Source organism: Delphinus delphis, chromosome 20, assembly GCF_949987515.2.
Source record: "Delphinus delphis chromosome 20, mDelDel1.2, whole genome shotgun sequence".
Taxonomy (NCBI): domain Eukaryota; kingdom Metazoa; phylum Chordata; class Mammalia; order Artiodactyla; family Delphinidae; genus Delphinus; species Delphinus delphis.
Genome location: NC_082702.1, coordinates 28569365 through 28590147, shown reverse-complemented (window position 1 = coordinate 28590147; position 20783 = coordinate 28569365). Strand labels below are relative to the sequence as shown.

The following is a 20783-nucleotide window of genomic DNA, read 5'->3' as shown; positions in this document are numbered from 1 at the left end:
AAAACAGAAATAGATCCACAGACATAGAAAACAAATTTATGGTTACCAAAGGGGAAGGGGGAGGGAGGGATAAATTATGAGTTTGGGATTAACATATACACACTACTCCATATAAAACAGATAATCAGTAAGGACCTACTGTATAGCACAGGGAACTGTACTCAATATTTTATAATAACCTATAAGGGAAAAGAATCTGAAAAAGAACTTATATACAAAACTTACATAACTAAATCACTTTGTTGTACACCTGAAACTAACACAACATTGTAAATCAACTATATTTCAACAAAAATTTTTTTTAAAAGGAAAAAAATAATTTAAAAAAAGACTGGATGAGATCACTTTGGGAGTAAATGCACAGAGGAGGAGAAGAGGTTCCAGAACTCTTGCTTTTCCTCTTGGTCCCCAGGGAGTGCTCTTAGTAGCAGGAGCTGCTAGCTAGTTTGAGCCTCATGGATCAGCAAAAGGGGTAGGTGGAGGGGGGCAGAGGTTTCCACATGTCAGTAGGAGCTCCAGTAGAGGGACAAAGTGGGTACTTATTAAGGTTAAAAATTTAAAGATTTTACATTCAGTTTGTACATTTTACTTTCTGTCAGTTTTTAAAAGCAACTTTATTGAGATACAATCCATATACCATACAATTCACCCATTTAAAGTATACAGTTCAGTTGTTTTCAGTATATTCACAGTTATGCAACAAACCAAAATCTGTTTAGAGCATTTTCATCATCCCATGAAGAAACCCCATACCCAGGAGCAGTCCAACGCCTCCAGCCCTAGGCAACCACTAATTTACTTTCTTTTTTTAAAAAAATTATTTAATTAATTTATTTTTGACTGCATTGGGTCTTTGTTGATGCATGCAGGCTTTCTCTAGTTGTGGTGAGTGGGGGCTAACTCTTTGTTGCAGTGCACGGGCTCTAGGTGCACGGGCTCAGTAGTTGTGGCGCACGGGCTTCATTGCTCCGCAGCATGTGGGATCTTCCCAGACCAGGGCTCGAACCCATGTCCCCTGCATTGGCAGGCGGATTCTTAACCATTGCACCACCAGGGAAGTCCCTCTATTTCTTCTTGATTCAGTTTCACTAGTTTGTGTCTTTCTTGAAATTTGTCCACTTCATCTAGGTTATCTAATTTATTGGCATAAAATTATTCATAATATTCCCTTATAATGATTTTTATTTCTGTAATATTGGTAGGAATGATGTTCCCTTTTGATTCTAGTAATTTTTTTTTTTTTTTTTGGCTGCACTACTCAGCTTGCAGGATCTCAATTCTCCAGTCAGGGATTGAACCCAGGCCCTCGGCAGTGAAAGCATAGAATTCCAACCACTGGACCACCAGTGAATTCCCTGGTTCTAGAAATTTGAGTCTTCTCTTCTTTTGTTGATCAGTCTAGCTAAAGGTTTGTCAGTTTTGTTGATCTTTTTAAAGAATTACCTTTTGGTTTCATTCATTTTCTCTATTTTCTATTTCAGTAATTACGCTCTAATCTTTATTTCCTTACATCTTGCTTTGGGTTTAGTTTGAGATTTTCCTAGTTTCTTAAAGTGCAAAGTTAGGTTGATTTGTGATTTTTTTTTCTTAATGTAGATATTTACAGCTATACATTTCCCTTTGTGCACTGCTTTGGTTATATCTCATACGTTTTGGTATATTATTTGTTTGTTTCCATTCATTACAAAATATTTTTTAACTTCTTTTGAGATTTCTTCTTTGACTACTTATTTATGAGTATGTTGTTTAATTTTCACATATTTGTAAATTTCCAAGCTTTGTTACTGATTTCTAATTTCATTCCTTTGTGGTTGCAGAACATACTTCGTATGATTGAATCTTTTTAAATTTGAGACTTGTTTTATGACCTACCATGTGGTCTATCCTGCAGAATGGTCCTTGTGTGCTTTAAGAATGTGCATTCTGCTATTGTTGGGTGGTGCCCAATAGATGTTTCTTAGGTCTAGTTGATTTATAGTGTTGTTCAAATCTGTTTTCTTGTTGACCTTTGGCCTGCTTGCTCTATTCATTATTGAAAGTGAGCTATTATTCTCCAAATATTATTGTTGAATTGTATATTTTCCTTTCAATTTTGTTAGGTTTTGCTTCATGTATTTTGTGGCCCTGTTGTTAGATGCACATATGTCTATAATTGTTATATTTTCCTGATAGATTGACCCTTTAATCATTGTAAAATGTTCTCCTTTATTTCTAGTAACACTTTTTTTTTTGGTTTGTTCTAAAGTCTATTACTCTTTTATTAGCATAGCTACTCCACTTTTCTTATGGTTACTCCTTACATGATATATTACTGATATATCATGTGTATCTATGATAGATATGGTCTATATCATATATACCTAAATAATTCACATATACATATACATGTATGAGTTACTTAGATTATGACTAATGCAGGCATGTCAAATCAGTGGAGAGATTATATACTACATGATGCTGGGACATTGCATAACTCTTTGGAAAAATTCAAATTAAGATTCCTATTTTATACTATATGTTACCAAAATAGACTAAAAAAAGAGTCTATTTTTTTATCTATCAAATTGACAGAGACTTTAAAAAAGTTATAATGCCCAGTACTGCTAAGGAGACATAGAGAAGAAAGTAGTTTTATACTCTACTGTTGGGGAATAAAATGATAACAATCAAACTGGTCTTAAAATTTGAACATTATTATATCACACCTAGGTATTTATTCTAATGAAAAAAATCATTAGTGTATGCAAAGATTTGATTACAAACACATTACTGTTTAAATAGCCCCAAACTGAAAAAAAAAAAATAGCCCCAAACTGAAAAATATCTAAATGCTCAATAATTGGGTATTAAATAAATTATGATGCATCTACATATATATAAATGTGGAATGAGAAACCCCTTGAAAATGTGAAAGAGAGGGCAGACAGCAGAAGCAAGAAGAACTACAATCCTTCAGCCTGTGGATCAAAAACCACATTCACAGAGATACACAAGATGAAAAGGCAGACGGCTATGTACCAGATGAAGGAACAAGATAAATCCCCTGAAAAACAACTAAATGAAGTGGAGATAGTCAACCTTCCACATAAAGAATTCAGAATAATGATAGTGAAGATGATCCAGGACCTCGGAAAAAGAATGGAGGCAAAGATCAAGAAGATGCAAGAAATGTTTAACAAAGACCTAGAAGAATTAAAGAACAAACAAACAGAGATGAACAATATAATAACTGAAATGAAAACTACACTAGAAGGAATCAATAGCAGAATAACTGAGGCAGAAGAACGGATAAGTGACCTGGAAGACAGAATAGTGGAATTCACTGCTGCGGAACAGAATAAAGAAAAAAGAATGTAAAGAAATGAAGACAGCCTAAGAGACCTCTGGGACAACATTAAACGCAACAACATTCGCATTATAGGGGTCCCAGAAGGAGAAGAGAGAAAGGACCTGAGAAAATATTTGAAGAGATTATAGTCGAAAACTTCCCTAACATGGGAAAGGAAATAGCCACCGAAGTCCAGGAAGCACAGCGAGTCCCATACAGGAGAAACCCAAGGAGAAACATGCAGAGACACACAGTAATCAAACTGGCAAAAATTAAAAACAAAGAAAAATTATTGAAAGCAGCAAGGGAAAAATGACAAATAGCATACAAGGGAACTCCCATAAGGTTAACAGCTGATTTCTCAGCAGAAACTCTACAAGTCAGAAGGATTGGCATGATATACTTAAAGTGATGAAAGGGAAGAACCGACAACCAAGATTACTCTACCCGGCAAGGATCTCATTGAGATTCGATGGAGAAATCAAAAGCTTTACAGACAAGCAAAAGCTAAGAGAATTCAGCACCACCAAACCAGTTCTACAACAAATGCTAAAGGAACTTCTCTAAGTGGGAAACACAAGAGAAGAAAAAGAAAGACCTACAAAAACAAACCCAAAACAATTAAGAAAATGGTCATAAGAACATACATATCAATAATTACCTTAAATGTGAGTGGATTAAGCGCTCCAACCAAAAGACACAGGCTTGCTGAATGGATACAAAAACAAGACCCATATATATGCTGTCTAAAAGAGACCATTTCAGATCTAGGGACACATACAGACTGAAAGTGAGGGGATGGAAAAAGATATTCCATGCACATGGAAACCAAAAGAAAGCTGGAGTAGCAATACTCATATCTGATAAGATAGACTTTAAAATAAAGAATGTTACAAGAGATAAGGAAGGACACTACATAATGATCAATGGATCAATCCAAGAAGAAGATATAACAATTATAAATATATATGCACCCAACATAGGAGCACCTCAATACATAAGGCAACTGCTAACAGCTATAAAACAGGAAATCGACAGTAACACAATAATGGTGGGGGACTTAAACACCTCACTTACACCAGAACAGATCATCCAAACTGAAAATAAATAAGGAAACAGAAGCTTTAAATGACACAATAGACCAGATAGATTTAATTGATATTTATAGGACATTCCACCCAAAAACAGCAGATTACACTTTCTTCTCAAGTGCGCACGGAACATTCTCCAGGATAGACCACATCTTGGGTCACAAATCAAGACTCAGTAAATTTAAGAAAATTGAAATCATCTCCAGCATCTTTTCTGACCACAATGCTATGAGGTTAGAAATGAATTACAGGGAAAAATACATAAAAAACACAAACACATGGAGGCTAAACAATACATTACTAAATAACCAAGAGATCACTGAAGAAATCAAAGAGGAAATCAAAAAATACCTGGAGACAAATGACAATGAAAACACGATGATCCAAAACCTATGGGATGCAACAAAAGCAGTTCTAAGAGGGAGGTTTATAGCTATACAAGCCTACCTCAAGAAACAAGAAAAATCTCAAATAAACAATCTAACCTTACACCTAAGGGAACTAGAGAAAGAAGAACAAACAAAACCCAAAGTTAGTAGAAGGAAAGAAATCATAAAGACCAGAGCAGAAATAAATGAAATAGAAACAAAGAAAACAATAGCAAAGATCAATAAAACTAAAAGCTGGTTCTTTGAGAAGATAAACAAAATTGATAAACCATTAGCCAGACACATCAAGAAAAAGAGGGAGAGGACTCAATAAAATTAGAAATGAAAAAGGAAAAGTTGCAACAGACACCACAGAAATACAAAGCATCCTAAGAGACTACTACAAGCAACTCTATGCCAATAAAATGGACAACCTGGAAGACATGGACAAATTCTTAGAAAGGTATAACCTTCCAAGACTGAACCAGGAAGAAATAGAAAATATGAACAGACCAATCACAAGTAATGAAATTGAAAATGTGATTAAAAATCTTCCAACAAACAAAGTCCAGGACCAGATGGCTTCACAGGTGAATTCGATCAAACACCCATCCTTCTCAAACTCTTCCAAAAAACTGCAGAGGAAGGAACACTCCCAAACTCATTCTATGAGGCCACCATCACCCTGATACCAAAACCAGACAAAGATACTACAAAAGAGAAAATTACAGACCAATATCACTGATGAATATAGATGCAAAAATCCTCAACAAAATACTAGCAAACAGAATCGAACAACACATTAAAAGGATCATACACCATGATGAAGTGGGATTTATCCCAGGGAGGCAAGGATTTTTCAATATACGCAAATCAATCAATGTTATACACCATAATAACAAATTGAAGAATAAAAACCATATGATCATCTCAATAGATGCAGAAAAAGCTTTTGACAAAATTCAACACCCATTTATGATAAAAACTCTCCAGAAAGTGGGCATAGAGGGAACCTACTTCAACATAATAATGGCCATATATGACAAACCCACTGCAAACATCATTCTCAATGGTGAAAAACTGAAAGCATTTCCTCTAAGATCAGGAAAAAGACAAGGATGTCCACTCTTGACACTATTATTCAACATAGTTTTGGAAGTCCTAGACACGGCAATCAGAGAAGAAAAAGAAATAAAAGGAATACAAATTGGAAAAGAAGAAGTAAAACTGTCACTGTTTGCAGATGACATGATACTATACATAGAGAATCCTAAGGATGCCACCAGAAAACTACTAGAGCTAATCAATGAATTTGGTAAAGTTGCAGGATACTAAATTAATGCACAGAAATCTCTTGCATTCCTGTACACTAATGATGAAAAATCTGAAAGAGACATTAAGGAAACACTCCCATTTACCATTGCAACAAAAAGAATAAAATACCTAGGAATAAACTTACCTAGGGAGACAAAAGACCTGTGTGCAGAAAACTATAAGACACTGACGAAAGAAATTAAAGATGACACCAACACATGGAGAGATATACCATGTTCTTGGATTGGAAGAATCAATATTGTGAAAATGACTATACTATCCAAAGCAATCTATAGATTCAATGCAATCCCTATCAAATTATCAATGGCATTTTTTATGGAACTATAACAAAAAATTTCACAATTTGTATGGAGACACAAAAGACCCCGAATAGCCAAAGCAATCTTGAGAATGAAAAACGGAGCTGGAGGAATCACACTCCGACTTCAGACTATACTACAAAGCTACAGTAATCAAGACAATACGGTACTGACACAAAAACAGAAACATAGATCAATGGAACAAGATAGAAAGCCCAGAGATAAACCCATGCACCTATGATCAACTAATCTATGACAAAGGAGGAAGGATATACAACGGAGAAAAGACAGTCTCTTCAATAAGTGGTGCTGGGAAAACTGGACAGCTACATGTGAAAGAATGAAATTAGAACACTCCTTAACATCATACACAAAAATAAACTCAAAATGGATTCGAGACCTAAATGTAAGACTGGACACTATAAAACTCTTAGAGGAAAACATAGGAAGAACACTCTTTGACATAAATCACAGCAAAATCTTTTTTGATCCACCTCCTAGAGTAATGGAAATCAAAACAAAAATAAACAAATGGGACCTAATGAAACTTCAAAGCTTTTGCACAGCAAAGGAAACCATAAACAAGACGAAAAGACAACCCTCAGAATGGGAGAAAATATTTGCAAACGAATCAACGGACAAAGGATTAATCTTCAAAATATATAAACAGCTCATGCAGCTCAATATTAAAGAAACAAACAACCCAATCCAAAAATGGGTGTTAGACCTAAATAGACATTCCTCCAAAGAAGACATACAGATGGCCAAGAAGCACATGAAAAGCTGCTCAACATCACTAATTAGTAGAAAAATGCAAATCAAAACTACAATGAAGTATCACCTCACACCAGTTAGAATGGGCATCATCAGAAAATCTACAAACAACAAATACTGGAGAGGATGTGGAGAAAAGGAACCCTATTGCACTGTTGGTGGGAATGTAAATTGATACAGCCACTATGGAGAACAGTATGGAGGTTCCTTAAAAAACTAAAAATAGAATTACCATATGATCCAGCAATCCCACTCCTGGGCATATACCCAGAGACAACCATAATTCAAAAAGACACATGCACCCCAATGTTCATTGCAGCACTATTTACAATAGCCAGGTCATGGAAGCAACCTAAATGCCCATCGACAGATGAATGGATAAAGAAGTTGTGGTACATATATACAATGGAATATTACTCAGCCATAAAAAGGAATGAAACTGGGTCATTTGTTGAGACGTGGATGGATCTAGAGACTGTCATACAGAGTGAAGTAAGTCAGAAACAGAAAAACAAATACCGTATATTAACACATGTATGTGGAACCTAGAAAAATGGTACAGATGAACTGGTTTGCAGGGCTGAAGTTGAGACACAGATGTAGAGAACAAACTTATGGACACCAAAGGAGGAAAGCCACGGGGGTGGGGTGGGGTGAGGATGGTGGTGTGATGAATTGGGCGATTGGAATTGACATGTATACACTGATGTGTATAAAATTGAGGACTAGTAAGAACCTGCTGTATAAAAAAAATTGTGAAAGATTCTTTAATGGTATGGGAAGATTATTATGATATAGTAAATGAAAAGAAGGTTACAAAATGGTATGTACAGTTTAACTTCACTCTTATTAAGATAATACATAATATGTATATGCAAAAAACAATGACCCAAAAGTTAAAAATTATGTCTGAGTATTCAACATTGTGGGTTGTTTATTTTGTGCTTCTCCTCTCTTCTTCCCCATGATTTTCTATAACATCCTGTCTTATTTTTTACTAAGAAAAAGGAAGAATGATTTAAAAATTCATTAAGATGTTAAGATGTGGAGACACACACACACACACACACACACTGGAATACTACTCAGCCATAAAAAAGTATGGAATCTTGCCATTTGCAGCAATGCAGATGGCCTTGGAGGGTATTATGCTAAGTGAAATAAGTCAAATACTGTATGATACCACTTATATGTGAAATCTAAAAAAGTAGAACGAACTAGTGAATTTAACAAAAATGCAGACTCAAAAGTATAGAGAACTAGTGGTTAACAGTGGGGAAAGGGAAAGGAGGAGGGGAAATATAGGGGGAGGGGATTAAGAGGTACAAACTACTGTGTATGAAGTATGCTACAAGGATATATTGTACAACATGGGGAATATAGCCAATATTTTATAATAACTATAAGTGGAGTATAACCTTTAAAAATTGTGAATCACTATATTGCACACCTGTAACATACACAATATTGTATATCAACTATACTTCAGTTTTTTAAAAAGATGTTATTTTTGCCTGTTAGTAAAGGCAAAGATGATTTCAAATGCAATACACAGTATTGGTAAGAATTTGGGGTAAATGAGCATGCACAAAATGTATGCTGCTAATAGTAGAAATTGTTACTAATGTCATTGGCACTGGCAACACAAATCAAAAGCCTTAAAAACAGAAGTATTTTCACTTCTAGGGGTTAAGGAAATCATTAGGGATGGATACAAAAAATGCATATATAAACTCAAATGTCCATTTTTAGGTTCCTGGTTAAATAAATTACACCTGTATGGGCAGTATATGTATTAAAAATCACATTGCAAGATACTTACTGACATAGAGGCCAGTATATTAAAGGCAAAACAGCCAATATTGTCCCATATAGTACTGATTTAATATGAAAATGTATGTTTCCTAAAGCTAACGTAACAAATTACCACAAACTGGATGGCTTAAAACAGCTGAAATTTATTCTACCACAGTTCAGGCCAGAAGTCCAAAATCAAGGTGTTGGCAAGGCTGGTTCCTTCTGGAGGCTGTGGAGGAGAATCTGTTCATGCTTCTCTCCTAGCTTCTGGTGGTTGCTGGTAATCCTTGGTGTTCCTTGGCTTGTAGCTGCACAGCACCAATCTCTGCTTATTGCCTCGTGGCCCTATCCCTTGTGTTTCTTATGTCCTCTCCTCTTCTTATAAGGACAACAGTCATTGGATTTAGGGCCCACCCTATCTAGTATGACTGCATCTTAACTAATTTTATCTGCCAAGATCCTATTTCCAATTAAGGCCACATTCTGAGATTCTGGGTTGACATGCATTTTTGTAGGACACTATTCAACCCACTACATGTATATAACATACATATAAAAAGATTGGATAGCTACATGAACAGTATTTCAGGGTGGGTTTATGGATGATTTAAATTTTTTTTGTTTTTCTGCATTTTAAAATAAATAGCTTACTGTACTGAAGTTGCATTTATGTAGAGATTAAGTTCTTAATTTATTGAATGAGGTGAACATTACTTGTAGTCAAAAATTACTCTCCCCCCAAACCACTTTTTTCCCTCCTACAGCTCAAAATATACAGAATACATCATTTTATACATAGTGTATCTTCTCTCAAAATCATCCAACACAGCCAATTCTTCCTCCAGCAGTGGAACATATTACTGATCCTCTGGGTGAGCACCAGATGAAGCTGTTGACTTAGTTTAGTATATTTTACAAAAAAGAAAGGTTTTCTAAAGCATGGCAGTATAGTTGAATGTGTTCAAGTTAAATGAGGGGTGATGAGACTCCACTGTTCTACTTTTGTAGTTTGAGGAAAAACAAATTTCTTTCATATTTATTAAAAAAACACTGCAAACAACAGTGATGAATTAGGAAAGTCTCTAAGACCAAGGGAAAAAATAATTACTGATCTTCAAAATGGACTTCTTTAAGAGGTTAGGTATATCTCTGGGTCTTTCGGGATTTTTAAAGGTCCAGGGGAAGAAAACTTCGGGAAATAATAATATTGTGGATATAATTATAGCCAACTTCTGTCTCTTAAAAATTCTTCCACTTTCCTTTTAAAGATTTATGACTATGGTTTCCTTCATAACTGGAATAAGATAAATTATATATAAAAATAAAAACACATTGTCATGTACAGAGGCTGACATCATGGGTAGTCAAAGAATATGTTTAATAAAAAATAATTAAACTTCCATTTGCTCTATAGAACATCATAGAAAGTAATTTAATAAATTACAAATGACTTTTTAAGACGTTTGCTCAACTACAGAAAGCAAATTCAGACTACACAAAACACAACTGGTAAATATTGCAATGTCCAAAAGAAAAATTGGACTAAGACTTGAATCATGAAACCTGAAACAAGGGCTATAAATACAAGGCAATAACAGCTATAATTCTTTTAGTAACTACCAACACATACTTGGATATCCTTTCAACTGCAACTTTAGTATTATGTAATTCTACTGATTTCTTTTCTTATAACCCTTAACTTTACACAACCATGTTTGCATGTTTTTTTAAGCTGATAGCTGGACAACTTTTCCCCAATCAGTACTAGATAGAAGTGTCTTGAAACCCAAGAGAATGTTTAAAGTTAATACTAGCCTTAATGCTTTGAAAACTGCAACTGCCTTATTACATAGAAAGAGAATCACTAAGATGTTAACCAAATTCATTTGATCATAATTAGGAAAATACTTTATCTCATAAATTTGATATAAATTAGATTTTAGTGACAAGATCTAGGGCTTTTTTCCCCTTTATTTTAAATTGGAGACAGAAAGGAATGAAGATCATGTGGGTATAACTAGGGGGAGAGAAGGGAAATGTGGATGGTGCTGAAATACTTTACCGGCAAACTAAGTTAACTGTGTTTGAAAAACTTTGGCTATCTCATAGGTGTATTCTAGTTAAACAAAGGTGCAATACTGCAAAGGGAAGATACTAAATATGTAATATATCATTTTCATGATGAAGAATTACTACCCACTTCTCCTGGAAGGGCATTATAGTGACTATTGCTAAGACATTGCATAAAGGACTATCAATTCAAAGTACTATTTTGGGAAAATACAAAAATCAATACAATCCCAATGGAACTTATATAATTTTGTAAATACATATAACACTGTCTCTCTAATAAGGGGTTAGTTATTTTACATACAGAAACATAATTTACTGGTAAAGGTCTTGGAAAATCCAATATACTTGCTTAATTCATGACAAAGCAATAGAGTTCCATCAAAACATACTAAGAGTTATTTTTTCTCTGGGAGAGAAGTGGGGTACTTTTCCCCTCGCAAACTTTATCACTGACTTATTTTTAAGTACCAGAAAAACGCTAACACTTGTCTCTCCTTAGGATGTAAATGATATTTTATTTCCAATTCAGTTCTAATTGCTTTAAATGTATATGAAGGTGAACCTGGACCTCTACCTTGTCAGAATAATAGCAGCTTTAGCAGGAGAAATTGTATCACAAATCAAACAGACAAATTTTACATGGTAAAGGGTTCTAAGAAATTGATCAGAAGCCTTTGGCTTCATTTTTTGTGGTTCATAGGAGTAACGTATATTTTTTTGAGATTATTCAAAGTGCATTTTCAAAATGGGCAACTCAGTATATTTAATATAAACTGATAACCCAACACTGATTCTGGGCAACATTTAGTTTGCTTATACGTAGAAACTCAAAATGAATTGAGACTATCTGCATATTACTTTACCCTATTATCTGTTAATTCCGGAATATTTCCATGACATAAAACACAAATAGAAATCTACACAAATAAAGCAAACAAACAATTTCTTTTACATGAAGTATGCTGTGTTGAAAGTTCTTTTCAGTGGCATTTCATGAGTTTGCCTTTTCTGAACCCTGGAAACAGACATTACTCATCTGAGACAATTATTTCTAATAGGAGGCCAAACTTTGAAGAGCTGAAACTAAATATGTCTAGAGGGTGCCAAAGTTACATGACACAGGATTATTTCATGACTTTACTGATTTTAAGAGTTAAGCTCAGCAAAAAGCAAGTCATATTTCTTGCCAGATTAACATGATATATAGGATGTGTTTAAAAAACCCCTGAAAACAAGTATAGAATTAGAAACGAATGTAAACTTCCTAAACTAACTCAGCTGAGGTAACAGGTAGCCAGTTAAATTGGCTGATTGGGAAACTTATTTCTTCTTTAAAACACACTTGTACCTGAATTGGAAATATCAGCAGTGCATCACAACACTAGAGCATTTTCATGTAATTAAAGCAATGGATGGTGATGTAGATTCTACAGCTTTCATGACATTCATTAGCTGCCCAAATTATTGCTGAGTTTTGATCTGTAAATTATAGGTGTCAAGGAGGCTGTAAAACTATATTCAAATTAAATCAGTAATATGCATAAAGTATTCTGTGTTCACTGCAAATATATTAAATATACAACTCTTATTGAGCATAATTTTCATAAAATTAACCCCCAACAAAATTATAATGCCTTTTGTTGTAATTTTACACCTTTATGTATTTGATAGTACATACGAGTTCAGAAACTTATGAATCTTAAGAAATATTACATGCAAAACGTCTCTGAAAGCAGTTTGCACTTCTAAACAAATAACTGAAATGTTCAGTCAGTAAGTTATTGATGCACTCAACACTGGGGTATTTACAATTAATAATTAAAGAAAAAAAATCCAAAATCAGTTCATAATTTAAGTGCAGTCTGGGAATCAGTCTTCATTACTAGAATCTGAATCCTCAGATGACGATGGTGTACTATCAGATCCAGATGAAGCATCAGCTTTCTCTGAACCCTCATCTGTGCTGTTTTCATTGAGAGGACTCGGTTCAGTTCCCCCTTTGTCTTCCTGATCTCCAACTCTGGAATCTTCTTCCTTTACTTCTACAGACTTAGATGAGCCTAAGTCACTGTTTTTATTTTTCTGTACATCAAAAGTATTGGACTGGGACAAAGTTGGAATATGAAGATTAAGGCCTGGAGTGAGAAGCATCCCTGGATAAAGTATATTAGATAGTAATAGTGGGTTAAGAGCTAACGGGTTGGCAGCTGCAGCTGCACTTAATGCAGCAGTAGAGGATGTTGAAGGAGAACTTGACACAGAGCTTTCACCACCATTCTCTGAATTTTGGCTCTCTGTCCTTTCTTTTTTTCCTTCTAGCTCCGTAGAGTCATTTCCCTTTTTTTCTTCTGTTCCAGATTCTGTAGGCTTTGTCAGGAGTCCTCCCATGCCCAACAGATTTGGCAATCCAGTCATTCCTGACAGCAGCATGGGGAACATGGCAGCCACGTTTTTAGCTTCTCCTCCAGAAGAAAGGCCAGCAGGCATTCCCATCAGCCCTGCAGTTACTTGCAGTGACTGCAAGTTTTGTAGGTTTTGTTGTAAGGCCTGAAGAGTTGTGAGGTCCACACCTGGAAGTAATCCATTGGCTAATAAAGGATTGCCTGAAATACTGGTGGCAGTTGCAGCTGCTGCTGCCGCAGTGGCCTTTGCAATTCCACTTTTAGGCCGTCTCCCTCGCCTGCTTACTTCCTCTCTCACAACGGGACCAGTGAGAATACGTTCATACATACTTTCTGGAAGAAATCCCTAAAAAAAAAAATCCATCAATAATAACCATTTTCAAATAAAATCAATAGCTATTAGTTTGTGATACAAATAAGCTATTAAAAATAGGTAATCATTCATAAACTTATTCTGTATTGATATAACCAATTACGAGAGAGATAACCCAATTTCATCTTAGTATAAGTAGTGGCTTGAAACAGCTCTTTTTCTCATTTTATCTTAAGAGGGCAGAAAGAGGTCTCTGGCCCTCTTTTACACTGTGAGGCATAAGTTAGTAGAATAGTTCTGGAAAACAGAAGGTCCGAAGAAATTTTTTCATGAGGGTTACTACTGCCATGCCCTTACATTTTTCACATCACCCATTGCTCTAGAAGACTAAAGGAGTGCCCCTCTTCTAATCTGGAAGAACAATAAGCAAAGGACAGAAGAAGTAAGTAAAGATTAAAATGAGATGCTTCATATGACTCTTTCCTGACTATCACTTTGGGAGTAAAGGAGACAGAGCCAAACCGAAAAAGATAATCGACAGGGGGGAAAAATCACTTGGCTCAGAACAGCAGTAGCACCTGCAGACTGGGAAGCACCAAGTCCAGGGCAATGGAGGGCAACCTATGCTACTTTCTTGAAATTCTCCCATGATTTTCTCAGGCTCAAAACTCCTAGAAGTAAAAAACAAACAAATGAACGAAAATTCCTAAAAGTTTTAGGAGTTTAGAACCACTAGACCAGCACTGTCTAATAGAAATAATGTAAGCCACGTATGTAATTTAAAATTGTCTAGTAGCCACAATTAAAAAAAGGTAAAATACGTGACACAAATTTTAGCAATATAGTCTATTTAACATAACAAAAACACTGCCATTTCAATATGTCATCTATGAATATTATTGAGATATTTTATATTCATTTTTCCAAACTAAGCCTTCAAAATCCAGAAACAGTGCTTCACACTTACAACACCTCCTACTTCAGACTAGCCAAATTTCAAGTGCTCAATAGCCACATGTGCCCGGTGGCTACCATTTGTGACACTGTAGCTCTAGACAGTGGTTTAAAAGACTCTCATGGGACTATTTTAAAATTTTGTTTTGAACTGATCAACTTATTTGTTCTCTTTACAAAAGCATTAGGGTTCACTACAGAAAACACGACAACAAAAAAATACAAATAAAAATATCATCCATAGTTTCACTGTTCAGAGATAACCACTGCTAACATTTCAGGATGTGTGCTTCCATCTTCCCCTTGTGCATATAAACAGATTTTACAATTCTCTTCACCTCTTTTCTAAAATAAAAAAAAAAAAATAGAATCATACTGAACATAGGTTTACTGCCTGTCTTTTTTATTTAGACACCTGTAGACATAATAGCTATTATTTATTCAGCACTTACCACATGGTTAGGCTTTGATACTCCAAGAGCTTAACTACTACTCCATTTAACAACACTGTGAACTTTTTCTCCCTTGTCATTAGATGTTCTTTTAAGATATAATTTTTAAAATAGTTGCAGTTTTTCAATATACTGATGGACCATTGGTATATTCCCAATTTTTATTACTGTATTATGATGAATAACCTTACATATATATATCTTTCCCCATCTTTGTTTTCTTAATATGCCTTTTAATCAATCAGTCAATCAATTAATTAGGCCACGCTGTGCAGCACATGGGATCTTAATTTCCCAACCAGGATTGAACACATGCCCCATGCAATGGAAGCACAGAGTTCTAACCACTGGACCGCCAGAGAATCCCGCCCATGCCGCCCAGTATCTTTGACTATTCATTGTGGTATTGCTCAAATAGTATCTTAGAGATTAAAATAAACACAAATCAGCATATATTGATGCTGCATTCTAACTCAACAGCATCTGAGAAATCTGTAACATATTCTGCAAAACAAAAATTATGAACTAAAAAATACCTTCACATATTCTTGGAATATTTTGTTAATTTTTAAAAATAAATTTATTTTTGGCTGTGTTGGGTCTTCGTTGCTGCACATGGGCTTCTCACTGTTGTGGCTTCCCTTGTTGCAGAACGTCGGCTCTAGGCGCGTGGGCCTCAGTAGTTGTGGCACATGGGCTCAGTAGTTGTGGCACATGGGCTTAGTTGCTCCATGGCATGTGGGATCTTCCTGGGCCAGGGATCGAACCTGTGTCCCTTGCATTGGCAGGCAGATTCCTAGCCACTGCGCCACCAGGGAAGCCCTATTTTGTTAATTCTTAAAATTTAATCTAAGTTATAATTAAATGGCATCTAATTTTAAAAATGATGTCTGAATTATTATTTATGAAATACTCACAGACTGCTTAACAACATCTCCCCATTCAGGAGCTACTCCATATTCTGTATTTTCTTTCAGGAACCGACATAAATCTTTCAGAGGGGGAGCAAAGGCACCTCCAACCTATAAATGAAAAACAGATCGTTAGACACTTAAAAGCACTATTAAATATGAAGACATTTCTTGCTTTTATTCTGTGCTGTACAAGTTTATTTATTTATTTATTTATTTTTGCGGCACGTGGGCCTCTCCCTGTTGTGGCCTCTCCCGTTGCGGAGCACAGGCTCCGGACGTGCAGGCTCAGTGGCCATGGCTCACGGGCCCAGCCTCTCCGCGGCATGTGGGATCTTCCTGGTCCGGGGCACGAACCCGCGTCCCCTGCATCGGCAGGCGGACTCTCAACCACTGTGCCACCAGGGAAGCCCCAGAGTTTATTTTTTTAAAACACATGTATTCGTTGAACCACTTTTGACAATCTTTATTACATTAAAAAGGACTACCACAATCCACAAGAACTATTAATATACTATATAAACATGTCCTAATGTAAATTTTAAATGTCTTTCTTTCCTTAAAATTAATTAATTAATTTTGGCTGCATTGGGTCTTTGTTGCTGCGGGCAGGCTTTCTCTAGTTGCGGCGAGCGGGGGCTACTCTTCGTTGCGGTGCGCAGGCTTCTTACTGTGGTGGCTTCTCTTGTTGCGGAGCACGGGCTCTAGGTGTGCGGGCTTCAGTAGTTGTGGCATGTGGGCTCAGTCGTTGTGGCTCGTGGGCTCTAGAGCGCAGGCTCAGTAGTTGTGGTACATAGGCTTAGTTGCTCCGCAGCATGTGGGATCTTCCTGGACCAGAGATCGAACCTGTGTCCCCTGCATTGGCAGGCGGATTCTTAACCACTGTGCCACCAGGGAAGTCCCTTAAATGTTTTTGAGTTACTGGAACAGTAAAATAAATAACTACCGTTTACTGTGAAATTACTATGTTGGGTAGGCAGTGTAGCCTAGTTAAGAGTATACCCTTCGGAGTCAGACTTACCACCTACATGAACTAGGGTATATCAGTAAATCTCTTTGAACCTCAGTTTTCTGATCTGCAAAATGGAGATAACAACACCTCCCTCATAGGGTTTTATGAAGATAATTCAAGTGACTCAGCAAAGGTTCTGGCACATAATAAATATAAGCTATTATTATTATTATCATATTACCAACTATTGTGCTAAGGACTTTAGAGTACATAATTTATTTTAGTACTCGCTACATCCATTTGAGAAAGTATTATTTCTATTTTTCAAATGAAGGAACTAAGCCTCAGAGAAGTTATACAAGTTGCCTAAAGCTAGCTAGTAAGTGTTAGGATCAGCTTTCAAACTCAGGTCTCAAAAGCCCATGCACTTATCTATTATGTAAACTGATACCCTAAAAGTATAAAAATATACATATCCCTTTAAATGTTTAAATGATTTGAACCTACCAATTTAATGTTCCTTTGGAGTCTAAAGACACTTCTTGAATAATTCCTTTTTCCACACCTTTTTGAATGAATACATACTATATCTTGTTAGGATATAGACAGGGTTTAATATGGCTAGTTATAATACCTATAGGTATTCTTATCTAGTATTTCCTATAATCTTTACTTAGCCTCTCAAGTTTCTGTTGCCATCTCCTTTTTATTATGACCTTCATTAAGCTCCAGTTTAAACTGGAGGCCCTCTGTATGGTTTATGGGGATTCAGCAAGTGGATCTTTTCCTTAGTAACTGATCAATCCTCAAGTCTGCACTCTAGAAACTCAGAACAATAAAGAAATCTACAAACTAAAGGAAATGAACAGGACTTTTATCATGTTACCAACAATGAAAAATAAAATTTAGGGTGTTTAATGTTAAACCTAACAAGTAAAAATTTAAAAAATGGTTCCATTTCCTTAAAACTGGCTAAGAGAAATTTATTCATATCTAGAAATGCTAATTTCATTATAAGATGAAGTGCAAAGATTTGTAACACAATCTATGCAAGCATAAAATTAAGTAAAATGCAACTAAAATGTCATCTTGTTCTTCCCCTAATACATCTATGACATCACTTTAAAGCACTAACAAAAGCTGAATAAGCTATCTCTACAAAATTGGGGAAAAATCAGTATTAATTTTAATGAGTTAGTGCATACGATAATATTAAGACAATTGTTATTTTAAAAGTAGTTTTCTTCCAATTTCAATATTTCTTCTGAGAAAGTCAAATGAGTTCATGTATTTTTTTTTAAATTTAATTTTATTTATTTATTTTTGGCTGTGTTGGTTCTTCGTTTCTGTGCGAGGGCTTTCTCTAATTGCGGCAAGTGGGAGCCACTCCTCATCGCGGTGCGCGGGCCTCTCACTATCGCGGCCTCTCCCATTGCGGAGCACAGGCTCCAGACGCGCAGGCTCAGTAATTGTGACTCACGGGGCTAGTTGCTCCGCGGCATGTGGGATCTTCCCAGACCAGGGCTCGAACCTGTGTCCTCTGCATTGGCAGGCGGATTCTTAACCACCGCGCCACCAGGGAAGCCCCAGTTCATGTATTTTTATACTAGCAGTGAGGTCATTTAATAGAGAGCAAGACAGAACTAGGGAATTAATGTGACCTATGTAGGGTAATTTAATTTGTGAGTGAAGGAACTCAATGAGAAATTTGCTGTTTTTACTCTGAGGCCATTTCTTCTTTCTTACTTATTTTGTTGCTTGCTCATCAGAATAGAAAACAATAAAAATGTCAAAGCTATGAACTTACAAAAGGGTGCCACAAGTGTTCTATCATTTACTTTAGGAGGTAAAAGAGACATATACCAATCCAAACATAAAACAGACACAATTTGGGAAAACAAATGTTGAGCCACATCTGGTTCAGAAATAGACTTTGGAAAAACCTGACTGTTACCATTCATCAATCAATAAAGCAAGAAGGTAAACACAGGGATACTATTAGTGTATAAGGTACCTTTGTTTAAGACATTTTATTTCCATCTATCAGAAAATTATGTAATATGCCCATTTTGATAGAACGAGGCACTTAACAGCCAAATGATGGAAAATCACGTGATAAATATATAAATCTATAATGGCCATGATGAGAATAGTGTCCCCTTTTCAACAGAGTTTCTCGACTTTTGCACTACAGACATTTTGGACTGGTGTTGTAGGGGTTGGCCCCTGTGCTGCAGGAGGTGTAGCAGCATTCCGGGCCTCTATCCACTAGATGCCACTAGCATCCTTCCCCTGCTCACCACCTCCCCAACACCCACCTCCTTACTCCAAAGTTGTGACTACCGAAGATGTTTCCAGACGTTGCTAAACGTCCCCTGGAGAACAAAGTGCCCCCTTTTGAGAACCACTGACTTACATGTAGTGCTCTTGCTCAGGGCCACTGCTTAGGCACAGATAATGTAAACTAACTTGCTTATTTCATTCAACAGCTTAGACAAAGATGTGGGATTTGAAATTAGACTGCATAAAATTGTAGTCCATGTCTTTTCCCACAAATCTTCTACATTTAACCCAACCAGGTCTGTTAGAAAATACTGCATAATGAAGTAGTGTTCTAGAGATCTCTTAAGCAGTGAATCAACATGAAAAATTAACAACAAATATATAAATACCTTTCTGGCATTTCTTCTGTTAATCAGCTGAACACGTTCTTCTCCAGTGAGACTATTCACATCTAGTTTATTGGGGTTTCTGCAACGATGCCTTTTTTGCTTGGGTCTCCCCTCATGGAGCTGCATTCTCTAAAATACATGGACAAAGGAATGGCTTGAAAATCTAACTGTGCAACTAGTACAAATAGGCTGATCCAAGAAATTTAGTCATATAAAATTGAAGATACGTTATAGATAAGATATATTAATACAGTTGACCCTTGAATAGCATGGGTCTGAAATGTGCAGGCTCACTCATATGTGGATTTTCTTCAATAAATACGTACTACAGGACTACACGATCCATGGCTGACTGCACCCAGGGATGCGGAACTGAGGACACGGAGGGCTAACTGTAAAGTCATACTCAAATTTTTGGCTGTGGGGGTGGCATGCATCAGTACTTCTGACAACCATACTGTCCAAGGGTCAACTGTTTATATTATATATTGAAGATTTATATTATATCATATATATTCTATCACATATCTTCAATATATCATATTAAAGAATTTACCCCATAGCTATATGTTAAAAATATTTAAGGTTTAAATATTTTTATATTTATTAATAAAAATGCTGAATAAGACAATGTTACATGAACCTTTTCCTCAAATTATATATTTGAAAAATTATTCAAGGCAATTATTAATAATGATCAGTATTATCTTTCTGTATGAAAGTAGGCTCCTGAAATGAGGAGGACATTGCTAGTTCTTTCCTTAAATGCCCTCAAAGATCACTGTATTTCTAGAGTGTTATTTGAAGGAGTTATCAATAATGCTGGAAGAGCTTCCTCTTTACATTTTCTCCTGATGAATTTCACGTGAAACATCAGATTTTCTCAGTGCTCTGATAGCATTTATATGTGTACTAGTGGCTTTCATTTCTCTTCATCTCACTAATAAACTTTCTTATCTCTTTTCACATAATCCTCACAATACTCAAAGATATTATTCTTTTCTAAAAAAGTGTATTCATTTATTTTGGCTGCTCTGGGTCTTCATTGCAGCGTGCAGGCTC

The 20783-nt window shown here is 35.9% G+C and overlaps 1 protein-coding gene across 13 annotated transcripts in view; it reads right to left on the bottom strand.

Moving 5' to 3' along the window:
* Window positions 1–10356: 10356 nt before the first annotated feature.
* The window catches only part of CHD9 (chromodomain helicase DNA binding protein 9), a 244937-nt gene continuing 234510 nt past the window's right edge, over window positions 10357–20783 (bottom strand). For all 13 annotated transcript variants that reach the window (XM_059999872.1, XM_059999876.1, XM_059999878.1 and 10 more), the window contains 3 exons: window positions 19722–19850; window positions 16104–16208; window positions 10357–13813 (listed from right to left, as the gene is read on the bottom strand). In XM_059999872.1, the coding sequence (XP_059855855.1) occupies window positions 12935–13813; window positions 16104–16208; window positions 19722–19850 (1113 nt within the window). In that variant the 3' untranslated portion in view covers window positions 10357–12934. The remainder of the gene's footprint in view (window positions 13814–16103; window positions 16209–19721; window positions 19851–20783) is intronic.